General features: G+C 58.2%; 1 protein-coding gene across 1 annotated transcript in view; it reads right to left on the bottom strand.

Annotated features, from left to right (window-relative positions):
• The window catches only part of MYRF (myelin regulatory factor), an 84,532-nt gene that overhangs the window by 36,409 nt on the left and 31,252 nt on the right, over positions 1-16,871 (bottom strand). The window contains 7 exon segments of the mRNA XM_068148190.1: positions 670-842; positions 2,289-2,443; positions 2,445-2,520; positions 2,522-2,624; positions 6,764-6,825; positions 11,615-11,941; positions 13,238-13,325. Of these exon segments, the coding sequence (XP_068004291.1) occupies positions 670-842; positions 2,289-2,443; positions 2,445-2,520; positions 2,522-2,624; positions 6,764-6,825; positions 11,615-11,941; positions 13,238-13,325 (984 nt within the window).

Here is a 16,871-nt window from a genome sequence, read left to right as displayed (position 1 = left end):
TCAATGATTCAATGATTGATGAGTCAATGATTCAATGATTGATGAGTCAATGATTCAGTGATTGATGAGTCAATGATTCCGTGATTGATGAGTCAATGATTCCGTGATTGATGAGTCAATGATTCCGTGATTGATGAGTCAATGATTCAATGATTGATGAGTCAATGATTCTGTGATTGGTGAGTCAATGATTCTGATTGATAAGTCAATGATTCTATGACTGATGAATCAATGATTCTATGACTGATGAGTCAATGATTCAGTGATTGATGAGTCAATGATTCCGTGATTGATGAGTCAATGATTCAATGATTGATGAGTCAATGATTCAATGATTGATGAGTCAATGATTCAGTGATTGATGAGTCAATGATTCCGTGATTGATGAGTCAATGATTCCGTGATTGATGAGTCAATGATTCCGTGATTGATGAGTCAGTTATTCTATGACTGATGAGTCAATGATTCTGTGATTGATGAGTCAATGGTTCTGTGATTGATGAGTCAATGATTCCATGACAGATGAGTCAATGATTCAATGATTGATTCAATGATTCCAAGACTCAATGATCCATTCAGTGCTTCAGTGCCTCAATGCCGGAAGGGGTATTGAGGGGAAGGGGTCAGGGGACAGCAGAGGAGGGAGGAGGGGTCCAAGCCACCACATACCTGGTGAAAGTGCTCCTGGCTGGTGCCAGGGAGGTGTTGGCACTCGGTCAGGGTTGAGTGGCACTGCCCCCATCCCTGGCTCCTGCTTTATCAGCCCGTTGAGCATCTGGGCATTGAGGGTGGTGGGAGGGGACTCGGAGTGTTTCCGCTTCTTGGCAGGATGCACCGGGAGGCTGCGGAGAGCAGAGAGCTCAGCAGGGCAAGGAGAGGTGGGGAGCTCACCCCCCCCACACCCCACAGCACAAGGTGAGGCTGGGGTCTTGCTAAAAGAGCCCCCAAACCTTCCTGCAGGGAGCTTCACAGCATCCCAGCATGGTGAGAGGTTGGAAGGGAGCTGTGGAGCTCAGCCAGCCCCAGCCCCCTGCCCCAGCAGGGCACCCACAGCACCCTGCCCAGCAGCACAGTGCCCAGGGGGGGGTTGCAAGCTCTCCACACAAGGACATTCCACAACCTCTCTGGACAGCCTGCTCCAGGCCTCCAGCACCCTCACCCCAAACAACTTTCTCCTCAGCTTCAGAGGCAACCTCCTGCCTGCCACTTTGTGCCCTCTGCCCCTTGGCCTGGCCCTGGGCACCACTCAGCAGAGTCTGGCCCCAGCCTCTTGCCCCCCACAGCTCCTTTAGCTCTTGCTGAGCATTGCTCAGCTGCCCTCTGGGGCTGCTCTTCTGCAGGCTCCACAGCCCCAGGGCTCTCAGCCTTTGCTCCTCACAGAGCTGCTCCAGGTCCCTCAGCAGAAGTTTCTCTTCATGTTCAGGTGCAGTTCCTTCAGCACTATCAGGCTCTGCCCACCCAGCCTGTGGCTACCAATCTCTGCACCACCCATGCAGAGCCACACATCTCTGCTTTGCTCTTCTCCATCCCCACCACCCAGCTCTGAGCCATGTGCTGCAAACTGTGAAGCCCTGGCACAGGCTGCCCAAGGAGGCTGGAGCCAGGTGGGGCTTGATTTCTACTCCCAAGGAACAAGAGACAGGACAAGGGGAAAGGGCTGCAACCTGCCCCAGGGGAGGTTTAGGCTCCACATGAGGAACAATTTCTTCTCCCAGAGGGTTGCCAACACTTGGCCCTGGCTGCCTTGGGGAGGTGGTGGAGTCCCCATCCCTGGAGGGGTGCCCTGGAGCTGTGGTGCTGAGGGCCATGGTTTGGTGGTGCCCTGGGCAGTGCTGGGTGGTCTCCTGTCTCTTTCAACTAAAACAATTCCATGGTTGGATGAAACTGGCTCTGTTCCACCTTGATGTCTCCCCAGCTCCACTTCGATGTCTCCCCAGCTCCACCTTGATGTCTCCCCAGCTCCCTCCCACACAACCCTTAAACCCTAGAACTTTGCTGATCACAGAGTGCAGAATTAACCAGGTTGGGAAAGACCTTGGAGGTCACCAAGTCCAACCTCCCACCCAACACCATCCAATCAACTGAACCATGGCACTGAGTGCCTCACCCAGGCTGGTTTTAAACCCCTCCAGTGATGGTGGCTCCACCACCTCCCTGGGCTGCCCCATCCCAACCTCTCTTGCTGGGAAGAGTCTCTTCCTCAGGCCCAGGCTCTGCAAGCCTCCAGCTCTCCACCCCTCCTTCCCCCAACACCCCTCTGAGAAGCCCCCTGCCCCCTGAGGCCTTACTCTGCTCCATGCTGCTGGAGGAGCTGGTGCAACATCTGTGACTGCTGGGCATGGTGGAGCTCAGGGGGTGCCATGCCCTGCCCGAGGCCGTAGGGTGGCATCAGGGGCTCAGCCTTCATGTAGATGTCCCGCTGCAGGCTGGGGTAGTGAGGGGGGGTGCTGCTGCTGGTGGGGGGTGAGGGGGTGGGGGGGGGGACACCTTGAAGGTGTGGAGGGGGGTGGGGGTGGGGGGGGGTGGAGGAGGAGGAGGAGGAGGAGGAGGAGGGTGCTCCAGGCGAGAAGGGGGAGTCAGGTGGCACATGTTCTCGGGGGTCATGGTCCGGAGGAGGTGAGGGTCTGCAAAGAGAGCAAGAGGGAGAGCTGTCAGACCAGCAGGCAGCAGCATGCACTGGGGGGCCTCAGCCCCAGCTCCAGCCCTCAACCATCCCACTCTTCATGAACCTCTCTGCACAAGCCCTGTGAGGAGAGGCTGAGGGAGCTGGGGTTGCTTAGCCTGCAGAAGAGGAGGCTCAGGGGAGACCTTCTTGCCCTCTACAACTACCTGAAAGGAGGTTGGAGCCAGGTGGGGGTTGGTCTCCTCTCCCAGGCAACCAGCACAAGAGGACACAGTCTCAAGATGTGCCAGGAGAGGTTTAGGCTGGGGGTGAGGAGAAAGTTCTCCACAGGAAGAGTAATTGGCCATGGGAATGTGCTGCCCAGGGAGGTGGTGGAGTCCCCATCCCTGGAGGTGTTCAGGAAAGGCTTGGATGAGGCACTTGGAGCCATGGGTCAGCTGTTAGGTGATAGGTGATAGGTTGGACTTGATGATCTCTGAGGTCTTTTCCATCCAACCTGGTTGATTTTATGCTTCTATTCTACCCATGGCTGTGTCCCCTCAGCCACCTTGTGACAGCCACCTTGTGACAGCCACCTTGACCTGCATGGTCTCAGGCTGCACCAGGGAGGTTAGGAAGAAATTCTTCACAGAGAGAGAGTGATTGCCCATTGGGATGTGCTGCCCAGGGAGTGCCTCATCCAGGCTCTTCCTAAACACCTCCAGGGATGGGGACTCCACCACCTCCCTGGGCAGCACATCCCAATGGCCAATCTCTCTTGCTGGGAAGAATTTTTTCCTCATCTCCAGCCTAAACCTCCCCTGGCACAGCTTGAGACTGTGTCCCCTTGTTCTGGGAGAAGAGACCAACCCCCACCTGGCTGCAACCTCCCTCCAGGTAGTTGCAGATGGCAACAAGGTCTCCCCTGAGCCTGGATGATAATCCTGACTGAATCATCCAGCTGGGGGTCTGGTGAGGGAGGTGGTGATGGAAGGCTTGAGCAGGCTCAGTAGTCAGCTCAGAGGGAGCAAGGCTTCACTTCTTGTCTCCCCCTCAGCTCTGCCCTGTTTGTGTGACACCACCTCCAGCACTGCAGGACTGGTCACACCAACCTCACAGCACTCATTGCACCTCCACAGCACACTGCCATTCCCACCAAGCTCACAGGAGGTTAGGGGTTGGAAGGGACCTTAAAGATCATCCAGTCCAACCCCCCTGCCAGAGCAGGAGCAGAGAACCCAGCACAGGGCACAGAGGAACACATCCAGATGGGGCTTGGAAGGCTCCAGAGCAGGAGACTCCACAACCTCTCTGAGCAGCCTGCTCCAGGGCTCTGGGACCCTCACACTGAAGAAGTTCCTCCTCCTGTTGAGGTGGAACCTCCTGTGCTGGAGTTTCCACCCATTGCCCCCTTCTACCCCAGGGTGCAGCTGATGGGCCAAGCTCCCTACAAGCAGGGCCTACAATTCCAACTCCAGGGGGCAAAACCAGCAGGTCTGGGAATCTCATCCTTTGCAGAAGCAGCAGCTGCTTCATGGGTGCTCTCCAGGAGGCTCCTCTCCTCCCCAGGCCGAGGTGCTGCCTGCCTGCCAGCACAGTCCCTCTGGAGAGCAGCCTGGCCCCTTTGGTATATTTAAGGAAGGGCCAGGAGGAATTCCAGGGATTTTTTTTTCCCCTTTTCAGCAAGATAAACAGAACTCTTGACCTTTCCCAGCAGCAAAACACCAGAGCAGGCACTGCTCCTGGGGGGGGACCGGCCTGGAGCCTGGCGAAGAAGGTGCTGCTGCTGCTGCCGGGCTGGGGATGGGGGAAGGGAGATCAGAAGCAGCCAACCAACCTTCCTTCCTTCCTTCCTTTCTTCCTTCCTCCCTCCCTTCCTTCCTTCCTTCCTTCCTTCCTTCCTTCCTTCCTTCCTTCCTTCCTTCCTTCCTTCCTTCCTTCCTTCCTTCCTTCCTTCCTTCCTTCCTTCCTTCCTTCCTTCCTTCCTTCCTTCCTTCCTTCCTTCCTTCCTTCCTTCCTTCCTTCCTTCCTTCCTTCCTTCCTTCCTTCCTTCCTTCCTTCCTTCCTTCCTTCCTTCCTTCCTTCCTTCCTTCCTTCCTTCCTTCCTTCCTTCCTCCCTTCTCACTTCCCTCCTCTCTTCCTTCCCTCCTCCCTCCCTCCCTTCCTTCCTCCCTTCCCTCCTCCCTTCCTCCCTCCCTCCCTTCCTTCCTTTCTTCCTTCTTCCCTTCCTTGCTTCCTGTCTCCCTTCTCACTTTCCTCCTCTCTTTCTCCCTCCCTTCCTCCCTCCCTTCCTGCCTCCCTCCCTCCCTCCTTCCCTCCCTCCCTTCCTTCCTCCCTTCTCACTTCCCTCCTTTCTTTCTTCCTTCCCTCCTTCCTCCCTCCCTCCCTTCCTCTCTTTCTTCCCTCCCTCCCTTCCTTCCTCCCTTCTTCCTTTCTTCCTCCTTTCTTCCTTCCTTCCTTCCTCCCTCCTTTCTTCCTTCCTCCCTTCTTTCTTCCTTCCTCCCTTCTTTCTTCCTTCCTCCCTTCTTTCTTCCTTCCTTCCCTTCTTTCTCACTTCCCTCCTTTCTTTCTCACTTCCTTCCTCCCCTCCTTCCCTCCTTCCTTCCTCCCTCCCTTCCTTCCTTCTCACTTCCCTCCTTTCTTCCTCCCTTCCTCTCTCCCTCCCTCCCTCCCCAAGCCATTTCTTCCACCATAGAGCACTGGAGGTCACCAGAGGAGCCATAAAAAGCTTGGTGGCTTCCCCAGGAGCAGCCAGGAGAGCCTGGCAGCAAAGCCTGCCCCTGGGGTGGAGGCATGGCCTCAGCTCTCTCTGCTTAGCCTGAGGAGAAGACAACCTCCCCCCACCAACCCAGGACCTGGAAAGGGAGGGAAGGGCTGGGAAGGAACTTACTGCTGAAGGCTGGATTCATCTCTGCCTGCCCAGGCTGGGCTCCATGGCATGGCCACACTCACACTCCCTGCCTGGAGCTCCCCCAGGCTGGAGGAGGGCAGGAGGAGGAGGAGGAGGAGGAGGCTGCCGCCGAGCTCCACATCCTACCTCACCCCAAGGAGGACGACTTGATTTCTTTCCTTGGAAGTAGACTTCCCTCCTTTACCTCCTCTTCTCTTCCCTCTGTGGTTGGTTCTTTCCATCTCCCTCCCCAGCAAAGCCCAGCAGGAGAACAATAGGTGAAAGTCTGGGGCTATTTACCAACTGATAATGTCCCCACGTACCGCGGCCGCCTGCTTCTGCCCCGCTGATAAACCGCTCCAGAGCCAACCACTTGCAGGGAACAACGAGGGGGGGAGGATGGTAGGGCTGAGGGGGGGTGTGGGGATGATGAATGATCATTGTTATTGTCACTATTATGACAATTTCCTGGAGGAAAAGGACCTAGGAGGGGGCTGGTTGACAGCCAGCTGAAGCTGAGCTGGGGATGTGCCTCAGGTGGCCAAGGAGGCCACCAGCAGCCTGGCGTGGGGCAGCAAGAGCAGGGCAGGGATTGTGGGCACTGCTGAGGCCACAGCTGGGATCCTGGGGGCAGTTGAGGTGTGGAGGTGAGGAGAAAGTTCTCCACAGAAGGAGGAATTGGCCATTGGGCTGGGCTGCCCAGCGAGGTGGTGGAGTCAACACCCCTGGAGGTGTTCAGGCAAGGCTTGGCTGTGGCACTTGGAGCCATGGGTTAGTTACTCAGGAAGTGTTAGGTAACAGGTTGGACTTCATGATCTCTGAGGTCTTTCCCAACCTCATTGATTCTGTGAGCAGCTGAGGGAGCTGGGGGTGTTGAGCCTGGAGAAAAGGAGGCTGAGGGGAGACCTCATTGCCTTCTACAGCTCCCTGAAAGGAGGCTGGAGTGAGGTGAGGCTTGGTCTCAGGAAGGAAATGGCCTTAAGTTGCCCCAGGGGAGGTTTAGGTTGGACATGAGGGACAATTTCTTCCCTGCAAGAGTGGTCAGGCACTGGAAGAGGCTGCCCAGGGAGGTGGTGGAGTCCCCACCCCTGGAGGTGTTCAGGAGCCATGTGGCCATGGCACCTGGGGCCTGGGTTTAGTGGCCACGGCGGTGCTGGGTTGATGGTTGGACTGGATGATCTCAGAGGGCTTTCCCAACCCAGACAATTCCATGAGTCTATGATTATTTCTCCCCCCACCCCCAGCACCTTTCTTCTCTTGGAAGCACTCACCATTCACCTGCTGAGGGGAGTAAGCTTCTGATCCCGAGTCTGGAGGAGAGTCAGGTAAAGTGCTGCAGGGCAACCAAGGGGGGGGGAAAGAGAAGGCAAGGTCATCTCAAGCCAGCAGAACCAATGAGCCCAGCTGGATCCTGCCACCCTTCAAGCCCAGCTGTACCCACAACAGATCTCTGTCCCTCCAAGCAAGTCCCCTTGATGAGCTCAAGCCTGAGGGGCTGCCCAGGGAGGTGGTGGAGTCCCCATCCCTAGAGGTGTTCCAAAAACCTGGGGCCATGGCACTGGGGGACATGGTTTAGGGGCCAGGGTGGTGGTGGGTTGGTGGAGGTGGTGGGTTGGTGGTGGTGGTGGGTGGATGGAGGTGGTGGGTTGATGGAGGTGGTGGGTTGATGGAGGTGGTGGAATCACCATCCCTGGAGGGGTTCAAGAGATGTGTGGCCCTGGCACTTGTGGCCATGGCTTAGTGTCAATGGTGGTGTTGGGTTGATGGAGGTGTTGGGTTGGTGGTGGTGGTGGGTTGATGGAGGTGGTGGGTGGATGGAGGTGGTGGGTTGATGGAGGTGGTGGAATCACCATCCCTGGAGGGGTTCAAGAGATGTGTGGCCCTGGCACTTGTGGCCATGGCTTAGTGGCAATGGTGGTGTGGGGTTGATGAAGGTGTTGGGTTGATGAAGGGGGGTGGTGGGCTGATGGAGGTGGTGGGCTGATGGAGGTGCCCTGGGCAGCCTGGGCCAAGAACCTCTCTCCACCTTGCAGGAGGAAGTATGTGCTGAGGTCATCCCAAGACAGGCAGAGACATGAGGAGCCAAAGGGAATCAGCATGGCAGGGCAGGGGCATGGCCCTCAGGGAAGCCTGCAGGAAAATGGCCTGGAATTGTCCCAGGGAGGTTTAGGTTGGGCAGGAGGAACAATTTCTTCACTGCAGGAGTGGTCAGGCACTGGAGCAGGCTGCCCAGGGAGCTGGTGGAGTCCCCATCCCTGGAGGAGCTGCTCAAGAGACCTGTGGCCATGGCTTAGTGGCCAGGGTGGTGTTGGGTTGCTGGCTGCACCTGATGATCTCAGAGGGCTTCTCCAGCCCAAACAATCCTATGGTCCCACTCCAGGGCAGGCAGCTCCATGCAGGAGAGGTGCCCAAGCCTCAGCCTCCCTCCCAACCCTTCCTGAGCTGCCTTCTTTCTACTCCCTCCTTCCTTCTGCCCTCTCCACCAACCCCCTTTCACCACCACACTTGTGGCCATGGTTTAGTGGCCATGGTGGTGTTGGGCTGCTGGAGATGTTGGGTTGCTGGAGGTGGTGGAGTCCCCATCCCTGGATGGGTTGAAGAAACCTGTGGCCATGGCCCCCTGGGGAGATGGTTTAGTGGCCATGGTGGTGTTGGGTTGATGGTTGGACTGGGTGATCTTAGAAGGCTCTAAGAAGAGCCTTGGAGCCCTAGAAGGCTCTTCTCTGGTTCTGTGGTTGTCACCACCACCCCACAGTGGTTCCCAGGACCTCAAGGGGTGGGGACAGACATTGAAAGAAGCCAAAGAGAAGTTTATCCACCCCCCAAGGTGAACCCCTGGGCTTTAGTGTGGTTAAATGGGAGGCTCTGGGAAAGCTGGGCTGGGGGCTGGCATCTGATGGAGCAAAGCAAAGGCTGGGGAGCCCATGGGATGGATTCTGCCTCATGCCCTGTATGAACCTCAGCACCACCACCACCACAGCTGCTGGCTGTACCACCTTGGCTCTGCTCCCAGGAGCAGGGTTTGCCTCTGACTGCAGAATGGAACCCAGTCAGCTCTCAGCTGTCTCCTCCAGCACACCCACAGCTCAGGGGCCAGCAGGACCAGCTCTGCTGTGTGTGGTGGCAGCAGAGTTGGTTCTCTCCTCCATCCCTCCTCATTTACCTCGAGCCAGCCCAGGCTGGAGGCAGCTGAGCTCTTCAGCCACCTCCAAAGCACCTCCTTGTCAATTTCATTTGAACCAACTCTTTGCTCCTTCTGTAGCTCCTCCTCAGACACACATCCCACTGCCCCAGGAGCTTGGCCTTCACATCTTCAAGCCAGGGCAGGATGTCCACCACCCTGGGCCACACAAAAAGGACTTCTTCTACTCTGGCAAGGTCCTGGAGGTCAAGTGCATGGCAGAAGTTGATCTAGACCAAGCCATGGTCACCACGGGCCAAAGCTGCACAGAGCTGGGCAGGAGGATGGTGGCTCTGGCGGCTGGAGCAGCCACTGCTTCACTTCACCTCAGCTTCTCCAGCATGCTGTGTCCCCTGAAGGTCTCTGACAGGGAGGCATCTTGCCTGCCCATGCTCCAGCAGTGGTGCCACACAGGCTCAGCAAGCTCCAGCAGGTTCCAGCAGCTTGGCAAAGCCTTCTCCACCCCAGGCAAACGTGGCTGGTTTCCTCCCCATCCCCTGATGCTTTTGTTCCTCATCCCAAATGGATTCTCATGAGGACCCTTCCTGCAGCAGAGCAGCCCAAGCACCACTCCACAGGTTCTCCATGGTAAGTGGAACACAGCAGTGGCTGCAGAGGGGTGAGGTAAGGTAACCCCACCAGAGAGTCCTCACCATACTTCTTCCACCCTCTCTCTCCCTCCTAGCTCCACCTTGGCACCCCAGGCTCCCTGCCACGCTGCCCATGGCTCCAGGCCATGCCTCCATGGGCTTGTCCCCCAGCAAGCCAAGGCTGGGCCCACAACAAAAGGGCCTAAGACAATTCCAGGAATCCTGGGGGCTGGAGAAGCAGGGAAGTGGTCAGTGCAGGGTCCAGGGCAGCAGGTGGGGTGGCTCTGCCTGCTCCAAGGGAAGGCTTTGCTGACTTCCAACACCTTGCTCCTCTTGGAAAAGCCCAGCAGATCAGGCAGGACTCATCCTGGGATGCTGAAGAAGTGCTGCCACCAAGGCTGGCCCTGCTGATCCACATCCAAAGCAAGACCTAAGGGCAAGCTCTGATCCTCACTCATGAGCTCCCACGTCCTGGAGAATGCCAGAGCCACGCAGAGGAAAGGGACTCGAGGAGACATCCAGTCGTGCTTCTGGGCATGGCTCTTCCTAAGCTGGGGACACAGCACTCCTTGGGCTGGGCATCAGCTCAGGGCAGGTTTGGTTTGGCTGTCTCCTTCTGGAAGACCTTTCCAAGTTGCTCCAAAGGGCCAAAGTCATCCCAAAGGACCTGCGTGGGCCGGGAATCCCCAGGCTGGAGACACCGGAGGGCACAAGGCAGAGGGAGGAAAGCCAGACAGGGGCTGAAGAGAGCAGCAGTCCTGGGGCCATCCTGGCCTCCTCCTGGTCCCTCACATCCACCACTGCCACTGGGGAAGACTCAGAGGTTGGCTGTGGAGGGAGCACAGCAGGGCCACCCATCCCCTTGGACCATGGCAAAGCTCCTCGTGGTATGACTGCTGCCAGCTGCTGAGCTCTCCTGCTGCTGAGCTCTCCTGCTGCTGAGCTCCAGATCCTTCCTGTCCAGCTTCAGATCTTCTTGTTTCACTTCCAGAGTCCCAGTGTGGTAGGGGCTGGAAGGGAGCTGTGGAGCTCAGCCAGCCCCAGCCCCCTGCCCCAGCAGGGCACCCACAGCACCCTGCCCAGCAGCACAGTGCCCAGGGGGGGCTGCAAGCTCTCCACACAAGGACACTCCACAACCTCTCTGGGCAGCCTGCTCCAGGCCTCCAGCACCCTCACAACAAACAACTTTCTCCTCAGCTTCAGAGGCAACCTCCTGCCTGACACTTTGTGCCCTCTGCCCCTTGGCCTGGCCCTGGCCACCACTCAGCAGAGTCTGGCCCCAGCCTCTTGCCCCCCCCAGCTCCTTTAGCTCTTGCTGAGCATTGCTCAGCTGCCCTCTGGGGCTGCTCTTCTGCAGGCTCCACAGCCCCAGGGCTCTCAGCCTTTGCTCCTCACAGAGCTGCTCCAGGCCCCTCAGCACCTTCAGAGCCTGCCCTGGACTCTCTCCAGCAGCTCCCAGTCTCACTTGAGCTGGGGAGCCCAGAACTGGAGCCAGGACTGCAGCTGTGGCTATGAGTGGGGCAGAGCAGCATGGAGCAGGGAGGTGCATGAGGAGGAGAAGACCTGACATGTTCCTCCCTTTGGCTCTACCAGGCAGCAAAGCTTTAGGTGTGCCACCTCCCAGCCTGCCTTTCCAATGTGCTCTTCCATGACCTGAGCTCCCTCTGGTCCAGCAGCTGCCACGTTGCTGTGCTCCTCCAGCCTGCCAGGGTCCTTCCCTTCTTGACTTGCTCCAGACAAGGCCATTCCAGAGAGCAGGAACCATGCCTTTTCTTCTCCAGGACTCTCTGTCCAGTTGAGTCCATCAGCAGCACCAGAAGCTGATCATCCTCTTCTTCTTCACCAGCTCTGCACTCAGACCCCATGGCAAGGGAGTACCAACCCAGCTCAGATGTCAACTTTTTCTTCCCTTGAGTGGAGCATCCACACCCTCAGGCCAAGACAAGCAGACCTCTGCCCAGTTTCAGTTCCCCCTATCCTCTGGGGCAGTCATGGGAACAGCCTGGAGGCTGCCTTTGGTCTCATCCTCCTTTCCTCTCCCATCACACACCTGGGAGGGGTGCAGCAGCAATGCCCTCTGGGCACCCAGAGCCAGCAGCTCTCTACCATCACCTGCAGAGGTGGGGAGGGGAGGTCACTGCTCCTCTCTAGCTCAATGGCAAGATCTACCCAACAACCTTCCAGAGGCTCATTCCTCCTCCTCCTCCTCCTCCTTCAGGACCTGCCCTTGGGAAGAAAAGACATCTGAAGCAAAAGCCTCCTGCAGGCTGACTCTGCCTGGCACAACCTCCGCCCCGGAGGAGCGCCTGTGCCACCGCCTGCCCTCGTCCTGCCACCCCAGCCCCACTTACCCAGGTGCATAGGAGGCCTTAGGCTCTGATTTGATTGGAGGGACCACGTTGCTTAGGCAGTGGCCCCCGAGGTAGCCCTTGGGCACCACCAGGCCGTTGTTGTTATTGCAGTTGAGGTGAGCGCCGTAGCTGGGTCCGCAGGCGCCGGCCAGGAGAGGAGCGTGGCGGGCTGGGAGCTGGCTGCCAGGGGGAGCAAGGTGGAGGGGCCCACTGGAGGTGGGGTTGGTCACATTGGTGATGGAGCTGGCAAGAGGCACGCTGCTGGTGGCTGAGCTGGAGGGCTGGGGGTGTGCATAGCTGGCGGAAGCGGGGATGTCGGGGAAGCAACTGAGAGAGAGAAGGGGACAACCTCAGCGGGGGGGCTCGGCCAAGGGGGCACCTCCTTGCCCATCCCATCCCCTGCCCTCCCCTCCCAAGCCGTGCAGCAGGTGGGACAGAGGCCCCCAGGTGCTGGGGGGCACCCAGGAAGCCAGCAGCACGCGCAGCAGAGTGGTGGCAGCGGCAGGGGCGTACAGGGAGGCAGGGTGGGCACGGGCGGGCGCTGGGCTTGCTGGGACCCCAAGGGGGCAAAATCCAACTGTGGAGCTGGAGAAGGGCCAGAGAGGGCTCAGGGCAGCAGCCTCAAAGTTTGTGAAGGCAGCAGGAGACAGCAAGAGCTGAGGCTGAGGGGAGACCTTCTGGCTCTCCCCAGCTCCCTGCAAGGAGGCTGGAGCCAGCTGGGGGGTGGTCTGTCCTGCCAAGGAACGAGTGACAGGACAAGAGGAAAGGGCCTCAGGCTGCACCAAGAGAGGGTTAGTTTGGGCATGAGGAGAAGTGTCCTCACCCAGAAGGGTTGTCAAAGCCTGGCCCAGGCTGCCCAGGGCAGTGCTGGAGTCCCCATCCCTAGAGAGGGGTTTCCAAGCCCTGGAGCTGTGGTGCTGAGGGCCAGGGCTTGGTGGTGCCCTGGCAGTGCTGGGGGAAAGGTTGCACTCCATCACCTTCAAGGTCTCTTCCAACCAAACCCATCTGATGACTCTAGCTGCTCACTGTGCTTCACCCTCCAGACTGGCACAGGGACACTTTGTCACATCACCCCTGAAGACCTTGCCCTAACCCTGTGGCCCTGATGACCCTTTCCTGCTCCCCAAGTCTGCTGCCCCTCTCTTTGCCAGCATTGGGGGCCACAGGGAGACCTTTCCCTTTCCCTTTCCCTTTCCCTTTCCCTTTCCCTTTCCCTTTCCCTTTCCCTTTCCCTTTCCCTTTCCCTTTCCCTTTCCCTTTCCCTTTCCCTTTCCCTTTCCCTTTCCCTTTCCCTTTCCCTTTCCCTTTCCCTTCTCCCCACTTCTGCTGACAATGAGCTCCTACTGCTTGCTCCTCCACTGCTCAAATGAAGGAAAAGTCTTTGGTGGTGCCCTCAGGAAGGTGTGTGGGGGGAATAAACAGAGAGAAGGGACAGAAGAGATTGAGGAGATTCAAAAGTGAGAAGCCAAGAAGAGACCAAGAGAAGGAGTGGAAAGGAATGGAGGACTTTAGGAGGGAGAGAAACACAGCCAGAAGGAACTGCAGGGCTGGAGGTTGCTCCACACCTCCCACAGAAGACCCCAGTGGCCACTGGCCCTGCTGTGGGGCAAGGGGAGCACTTACATATCTGGTGAGTCCTCCTTGCTGATGTACTCCTCCAGGATGCTGGTGTCGATGTTGGACGGCTCCAGGGCTCCGTTAATGTCATGGCCTGGGAGGGGACAGGGGGTGGAAAGCATGAGCCACGAGGAGGATGTGAAAGGTCCTTGTCACAAACACCTGGGGGAGGTCAGGACACGTGGCAGAGGTGACATCATGGGCTCCCACCCTGAGCTAAGCAAGGCACAGGGCTCCACAGAGCACGGGGGCCAGGTCTTGCCCAGCCACCACCAGCAGCAGCAGCAGCTGGGTGCTGGTGTGGCCTCCAAGAGCTTGGTCAGCAGCCACAGCATCAATAAGGTTGGAAAAGACCTCAGAGAGCATCAAGCCCAACCTGTTCCCTAACACCCAACACCTCCTGACAGCTAACCCATGGCTCCAAGAGCCACATCCAGTCCTTGTCTGTCCAACCTTTTACCCAACACCTCCTGACAGTTAACCCATGGCTCCAAGGGCCACATCCAGTCCTTGTCTGAGCACCTCCAGGCATGGGGACTCCACCACCTCCCCAGGCAGCACATTCCCATGGCCAATCTCTCTGTCTGGGAAGAACTTTCTCCTCACCTCCAGCCTAAACCTCCCCTGGCACAGTTTGAGACTGTGTCCTCTTGTTCTGGTGCTGCTTGCCTGGGAGAAGAGACCAACCCCCACCTGGCTGCAATCTCCCTTCAGGGAGCTGGAGAGAGCAAGGTCTCCCCTGAGCCTCCTCTTCTCCAGGCTAAGCAACCCCAGCTCCCTCAGCCTCTCCTCCCAGGGCTGTGCTCCAGACCCCTCCCCACCTTTGTTGCCCTTCTCTGGACACCTTCCAGCAGCTCAACATCTTTCTTGAATTGAGGAGCCCAGAACTGGACACAGGACTCAAGGTGTGGCCTAAGCAATGCTGCAGGAGGTGCTTGGCTTGGCCAGAGCTGTTGGAGGGACAACCCCTTTGGAGACAGGGCTGCAGGCAGGGGCTCAGGGCTGCTCTGGGAAGGATGGTTCCTGTCTCTTTGGCTCCTTGCCTCCACTCTGCAGGACCTGCTGGGATTTCTCCACTGCTGCACAGCAGCTCTGGATCAGCTCTTGAGCACACAGGAGCCCTTCTCCTTCTCCCTCTCCTCTCCTGCTCCTCCCCTCCTCCTTCTCTTCCTCCACCTATTTCTCTTTTCCCTCCTTCTTGTCTCCTTCTCCACCTCCTCTCCTTCTCCTCCCCCCTGTACTCCTTCTCCTCTCCTTCTCTTCCACCTCCTCTCCTTCTCCTTTTTCTCCCTCCTCCTAATCCTGTCCTTCTCCTCTTTCTCTTCTCATTCTTCCCTTCCCTCCCCTTTCCCTTTCCCTTTCTCCTTCTCCTCTCCCTTTCCCTTTCTCCTTCTCCTCCTCCTTCTCCTCCCCCTCTCCCTTTCCCCTCCTCCTTCTCCTCTTCCCTTCTCCTTCTCCTCTCCCTTTCCCTTTCGCCTTCTCCTCTCCCTTTCCCTTTCTCCTTCTCCTCTCCCTTTCCCTTTCCCCTTCTTCTCCTCTCCCTTTCTCCTTCTCCTCTCCCTTTCCCTTTCCCCTTCTCCTTCTCCTCTCCCTTTCCCTTTCCCCTTCTCCTTCTCTTCTCCCTTTCCCTTTCCCCTTCTCCTTCTCCTCTCCCTTTCCCTTTCCCCTTCTCCTTCTCCTCTCCCTTTCCCCCCTCTCCTCCGTGGGCAAGCAATGGACTTTCCCTCTCCTTTCTCCCGCATTAAACTCCTCCTCCTCCTCCTCCCCGCTCCTGCTCCGGGGAAGCAGGGCTGGGTCTGTTGACAAAGTGCTTTCTTTATCTGTCTCTCAGAAGTGGGAGACTGCAGCCCTCTGGGGTCGCTGCCAACCCAACCCTGGGTGCCAAAGACACTGCCAAGAGCGTGGAAGAGAAGGTCCAGCTTCCCCCCACCCTCTTTCCCCCTCCCCAGCTCCCCGAGCTCGGAGAGCAGCGCCAGCCCTGCCTGCAAGACCTCCTGGGCTCCACCTCGCAGCACCACGGCTAGGGGAAGACCCTGACCTCCCCCTCCCATGCCTCCCCCCCGGCCCTGCCCATGCCTTGGGGAAGAGGTCAGCTGCTGAGCCCCAGGATGGGAGGTTTGGGGTCACCCCTGGCCAAGCCAAGGCTCTGCAAATCCCTTTCATAGCCAGCCCAGCAGATTGGCAGAGAACAAATCCAGGCAGGAATTCTGCCAAGAGGACAGAGTGGGGAGGTGGGGGTGGAGGGAGCTCTCCCTTGGTAACCCTGCCTGGAGGGATAAACCCCCTCCTCCCCTCCATCCCCCCCCAACCTGGGCTGTTGTTGGTATGGAGAGACCTAAGGCTCTGTGCACCACCAGCCTCCATGGTGGAAACTTGGGGGGGAGAAGGTGGAGAGCTTCTCCCACACTAACTCTGCCCAGAGTCTTTGGTCACAGCAACCCCAGGCAGTGCTGCAGGCTGGGGGCAGAGTGGTTGGAGAGCAGCCAGGCAGAGAGGGACCTGGGGGTAGTGGTTGGCAGCAGCTGAACAGGAGCCAGCAGTGTGCCCAGGGGGCCAAGAAGGCCAAGGGCATCCTGGCCTGCAGCAGGAGCAGTGTGGCCAGCAGGAGCAGGGAGGTCATTCTGCCCTGTGCTCAGCACTGCTCAGGCCACACCTTGAGTCCTGTGTCCAGTTCTGGGCTACTCAGTTGAGGAAAGATGTTGAGCTGCTGGAAGGTGTCCAGAGAAGGGCAACAAAGCTGGGGAGGGGTCTGGAGCACAAGGCTGGGGAGGGGTCTGGAGCACAGGGCTGGGGAGGGGTCTAGAGCACAGAATCAATAAGGTTGGAAAAGACCTCAGAGATCCTCCAGCCCAACCTGCCACCCCACACCTCCTGACAGCTAAACCATGGCTCCAGGTCTTGTCTGAGCACCTCCAGGCATGGGGACTGCACCACCTCCCTGGGCAGCACATCCCAATGGCCAATCTCTCTGGCTGGGAAGAACTTTCTCCTCCCCTCCAGCCTAAACCTCCCCTGGCACAGCTTGAGACTGTGGCCTCTTGTTCTGGTGCTGCTTGCCTGGGAGAAGAGACCAACCCCCACCTGGCTCCAACCTCCCTTTAGGTAGTTGTAGAGAGCAAGAAGGTCTCCCCTGAGCCTCCTCTTCTCCAGGCTAAGCAACCCCAGCTCCCTCAGCCTCTCCTCACAGGGCTGTGCTCCAGACCCCTCCCCAGCCTTGCTGCCCTTCTCTGGACACCTTCCAGCAGCTCAACATCTTTCCTCAACTGAGGAGCCCAGAACTGGACACAGGACTCAAGCTGTGGCCTGAGCAGTGCTGAGCACAGGGCAGAATGACCTCCCTGCTCCTGCTGGCCACACTGCTCCTGCTGCAGGCCAGGATGCCATTGGCCCTCTTGGCCCCCTGGGCACACTGCTGGCTCATGTTCAGCTGTGGCCACAGCCCTGCTGCCAGGGCTGAGCTGTCCCCCACTTTCTGCTGCTGCCTTGTTCTTGGCTGAAGGGAGCAAGCTCCAGATCCCACCATGCCTGGCAAACCTCAGCCAGAAGAGCTCTCAGCAACCTCCTCTGCAGCCCCAACTTCCAGGCTGCTGCCCCGGCTTCACAGCAGCCAGAAAAGGCTCTGGGCCACTTTGGATGCCTT

The sequence above is a fragment of the Melanerpes formicivorus genome, unplaced genomic scaffold, assembly GCF_026170545.1.
Source record: "Melanerpes formicivorus ecotype bairdi unplaced genomic scaffold, bMelFor1.0.p_v2 SCAF_16, whole genome shotgun sequence".
Classification (NCBI taxonomy): domain Eukaryota; kingdom Metazoa; phylum Chordata; class Aves; order Piciformes; family Picidae; genus Melanerpes; species Melanerpes formicivorus.
This window is presented reverse-complemented; position numbering and strand designations above follow the sequence as displayed.